General features: G+C 18.1%; 1 protein-coding gene across 1 annotated transcript; it reads left to right on the top strand.

Annotated features, from left to right (window-relative positions):
* Positions 1-4,206: 4,206 nt before the first annotated feature.
* MKS88_003485 (uncharacterized protein) lies at positions 4,207-5,025 on the top strand (the record flags this gene model as incomplete). The annotated part of the gene is made up of 2 exons (XM_067216580.1): positions 4,207-4,275; positions 4,408-5,025. The coding sequence occupies 2 exons, from the start codon at positions 4,207-4,209 to the stop codon at positions 5,023-5,025; spliced, it is 687 nt and encodes a 228-aa protein (XP_067073213.1).

The raw sequence follows: 5,025 nt of genomic DNA, 5'->3' as shown, positions 1-5,025 counted from the left end.
AGTATTCTTAAATTTTTGAAATAATTTTTTTTTTTAGTTAAACATAAATATTTAAAAGAAATACAATATAATAAAATAAAGATAAATAAAAGAACTTAATAAAATTTTTTTCATCAGGTTGTTGTACATTTTTATTCATCTTTATCTACGTGTTATACCAAAATATCTAGATTCAAATATATATAAGCGAAAAATAGTAATACATAAACTATCTTACATCGTAAGTAATACATTTATAAATATACATATCTACAATAAACAAAAAACTTCTTATATTAACGTTTGGGTAGTATTTAAATTTACATAATAGTACTTTTAAAAAAATTACGGTTATATCATGTGAAATACTCAAATATAAATTTAACAAAAAATCATATATACTATCCTTATATAATTAAGCTTTTTATTCAAAATATATTTTAATATTTTAATTAAAATATAATGCAGATTATAGTTTTAATAAAAGCATAATTATTTTTTTATTAACTTGAACATATATATAACTTAGATTTTCTTTTACTAAATGTTAAATTATTAAAAAATATATTAAAAATATCTAATAAATTTCCTAGTCATTGATGTAAAATTCTTATATTCTTGTACATATTTAAGAACCTACGTATTCTGGTGTAAAAAAATGTATAGAAAAAAAAATTTCAGAGTACTACAAATATATCAATAATTATCTATATATAATAATATTGAGAAAAAAATTTATTTACCCTAAAATTTATTTACATATTGTTTAATAATTAATTAAATTTCATTATATCTATATAATTTACTTTTATAAAGTACTTACTGTTTATAACACAGCAAAAAAAAAAAAACATTTCTATGAAATACACGAACACCTGATTAATATTCGTTCACAAAAAATTCTCTAATTACTAACATAAACAAAAAAATACAATATCTTTTTATTAAGAAATTTTTTTATTATAGTTCAAAGTATTCATAGAATAGAAACATTCATTAAAAATATTTTTATATTCAATCAGATTTGAAACACACCATTCATAATAATTTATTTCCAAAGAATATTTGTTATTATTTCTATAAAACATGCATGCTGACAAAAAAAAAATAAAGAGAGCCTTAATTTTATTAAATGAAAAATAACAATGCACATTTAAATTAAAATTATTTTATAATAAACTTCTACCTAAGTTATTCTTTAAATAGTCATTTATAACCATAATAAAATAAAAAAAAATTTAATGTTATTATAAACATAAATTGTCTAATTAACAAAGAGGATTTGTATTAATTGCAATTTTGTATAACAAATTAAATGAGTTCATATATTTTATGATAAAAATTTACATAAAGATTTACATACACATAATTTTCTCAAAAATAGCTCCCACATTTGTTACGAATATTTAGCTATACGTATTTAGTATTAAAATAAAACAAAAAATACATATTAATATATATAATAATTGAAAATCATAAATTACCCTATAAGAATATAGTATATTATTAAAACAAAAATATAATTATACGAACTGTAATAAATATTTAATATATATTTTTATACTTTTCCGTGTAAATACATATGTGTATATTATATGTGATACATAATATAACTTATATTAATGTAAAACGGAATTTTTTTACGAAAATAATATCATTAAAATAATGCATTATATTAGTAGTTATATGAGAAATATGTTTTCCTTAATCGATGTATTCATTACAACTAGACTTTATATTCATTTCCTCAATTATCAATTACATATTTTAATAATTTTATTAGGATATAAGTAACTGTAGATATAATTATTATAGATGATGATAATCCAAGTATACGTCCATTATGCTACATAAATAACAATAACATATTTTCAGTTATAAACCTAGAATCGTTACAGGCCGAAATAATATATACAAATTAAGTTAATAAAATGGATAATAGAAATACCATTAAAAAAAAAATTTATATAGATAAAACGAATATCAAAGATGTACTAGTGCATGATGAATGATTTAGAACTTTTTTCTGGGTAGATTTTGTACATCTTTTTTTTTTATATATAGGACTAAATTCTCTATATAATATTTTTTCAAAGAAATAATCTACCTCCGCAAAATGGATTGCATATAATTAATTTGAATTACTTAATAAAACGTTTGGGTGATATTCTTGTATTATCATTATTCATAGATTCTTATTTTCTATCAAATTTTGATTCATATATATAGTCCTCATTTCATGAATCCTAATATCCATTTAAAATAATATATCTTTTATTTCTGAATTGTTTTAATACTTGGCATCCTCTGACAATACAATATCAGTTTACGAATATATTCCTCTATGTACATTATTAATATTGCCTAAAGATTTATTACACAGCAATAAACTATTATATTTTAATTATTTACGATATAATGTACTTATTTACTTATTATGATGCTATTATTATTATTATTATTATTATTATATATATATATATATATATAATATGAAGCAACTAAGAATATTAAACTAACTTTCTTGAGGGATATTATTATACGACATTATAGTAATTAGTATATCATCAACTATATAAAAGAAATATAGAAGTTTTAACTAAAATAAAAATCTTCATTTTTCGATTAATGTTCCAATTATTTAATTTTATATTTCCTTTATGATAGTAATAAATTCATCAAATTTTCATAAGTACTAATAAAAATATTCTGTCATTTAAGTTATAGATTTTTTTTTTTTCATATCAAAAAAGTAATTAAATTCATAAATTAAGTAAAATATAATCTTTATAAAAGAGAAGATTATCTTAAAATTGTTTTAATAAATATTTGGAATAATAACATTTGTAGAAAAAGTAACATTTATTGCAATTAGCTTTTGTGTAGTAAACATATATCAAAAGCTAAAAACAAATAATAATAAATAAATAAAATACTTCATAGAAATCCAAAATAAAACACTTTCATTATACTCTTTTTTTTTTTTCTGTTAATTTTCATGTTATCTAATAAAAAATCACTATTCAAAGATTTTGTTGTAATACATTTAAACAATATGGCACTTTACCAATATTTTTGAATGTAGTCGTCGAAATGAAAATATAAATATAATATTAATTAAAAGAAAACAAATAACTTTAGTGCATAAAAAAAAACAGCTTGAAATAAAAAAAAATAATGTACGCAAATAATACTAGTAAAATGTTAAAAATTAAAATGTATACTTTTAATAATCAAATTTTAATTTAATTGTTATTGTTTTTAATTTATCATGTATAATTTATTATTGAAACTTTTATAAAATAAAGTATAATAACCTCTCAAATATTATTGTTTTAATATACATTTTTATAACTATATTACTGGAATTATTGATTTAAAATATAAATGTACATTATCCGCATATATTACAGCAAGATTGAAGATATTATAATAAATAAAATTTTCATATATCTTATATAATATAAAAATATAACTATGTATATGTAAAATATTAATATTTTTTATAAACTAAACATTTTATAATTATGCTATATCAAATTATATCAAAATATAATACTATATATAATATAAATGTAAGTATAATATATTATAATTTTGTTACTGCTATATATATTCCTTCTATCTTTTAATTAATAATTTTTATAAAAAATATTTTCAAAAATAATTACAAGATAGTAGATAATTTCTAAAAATATATTACAGTATATTTTTTAACAATAGATCTAAATATAACTTTTTTGAAAATATTTTCTGAATATATTCTAATACATATTTTATTTCTAGAATTTTTTCTCGTATTATATCCTCATTAAAGCAATATTTTATCAATATATATTATGTATATAAATATATAATTGTTTTTCGAAATGAAATTTTGTATGGTAAATTATAATATTAACACAATTATTTCCGTAACGTGCTCATTAAATCCTTTTTTATTTGATTTATTTGAACAATATTAATTAATAGTATTTTAATTATAGCTTTTACGAAAATATTTTTATTAATTATAACTTTTTTTATTGTACTTCATTATGTACTACATTTATATTTATATTAAAAACAAATATAAAGAATTGTTATATCGGCAAAATAGAAAATAATTGAGTCAAGTTCTAAGTTATTCATTTACTTATTTTTTTTGAAAAATATTAAATATATCTACTAAAATATTATATAAGCTTTTACAACTTTAAAATATCCATTATAAAACAAAATACACAAATGATCATTATTTTTATTAGAGCCTTTATTTTTTCCTGTCTAATATGGATATTCAAATATTCTGACGAGGTATCATAGTTATTATACTTAATTTTTTCCTTTTTCTTTTTTATTTTATGTTTTTACATGAGAGGAATATTTTATTCATATAATATATAAATATACATTTTTTTAATATTCAATATGAACTTATTCTTATAGTCAAATATCTGCGATAAATCTCGGAACAAGGAATTGAACATAAATAACATATTAAATATTAAATATAGCAGATTATTAAGCAGTGAAATAAGAGCATCGCTGGAGGATAAACATAAATGTTTAAAAGAAAAAATATATGATTTAAAAGGAAAAAGTACTGCATCATTTGAAAAAAAACCATATGCATTAAAGCAAAATAACTTTTTTCAAGAAGAAGATAATGAATCAATATACAATGATACGTATCAAGAAGAATTGAATTATTTTATGCCACGTAAAAAACCTCAAAAACATGGAGCTTCTAACGTTAAGAATAATATAAAAGAAAAATCTTCTACATTAAAACATTATAATAATATTCAGAACAATAAAAACCTACACAAATCTTTAAAAAAGTTATACTCAGGGAATGATTCATCTTTAGACCACATCAACTCAAGTAATAAACGTAATTGTATTATTAATGAAGATAAAATTAATGCTATTATAAACTATCAGAAAAAACATCCAGTAATATCTCCAATTTTGTTTTTCTTTACTATGATGATAACAATTCCGTTTTTTCCTTTAATTCTGATTTTTGTTTTGTATTTTGATATCCGAAAATGCCTAAAATAA

This window comes from Plasmodium brasilianum, chromosome 10 (assembly GCF_023973825.1).
Source record: "Plasmodium brasilianum strain Bolivian I chromosome 10, whole genome shotgun sequence".
Classification (NCBI taxonomy): Eukaryota; Apicomplexa; class Aconoidasida; order Haemosporida; family Plasmodiidae; genus Plasmodium; species Plasmodium brasilianum.
Note: the sequence above shows the minus strand (reverse complement) of the source record. Positions and strands in the feature narration are given on the sequence as shown.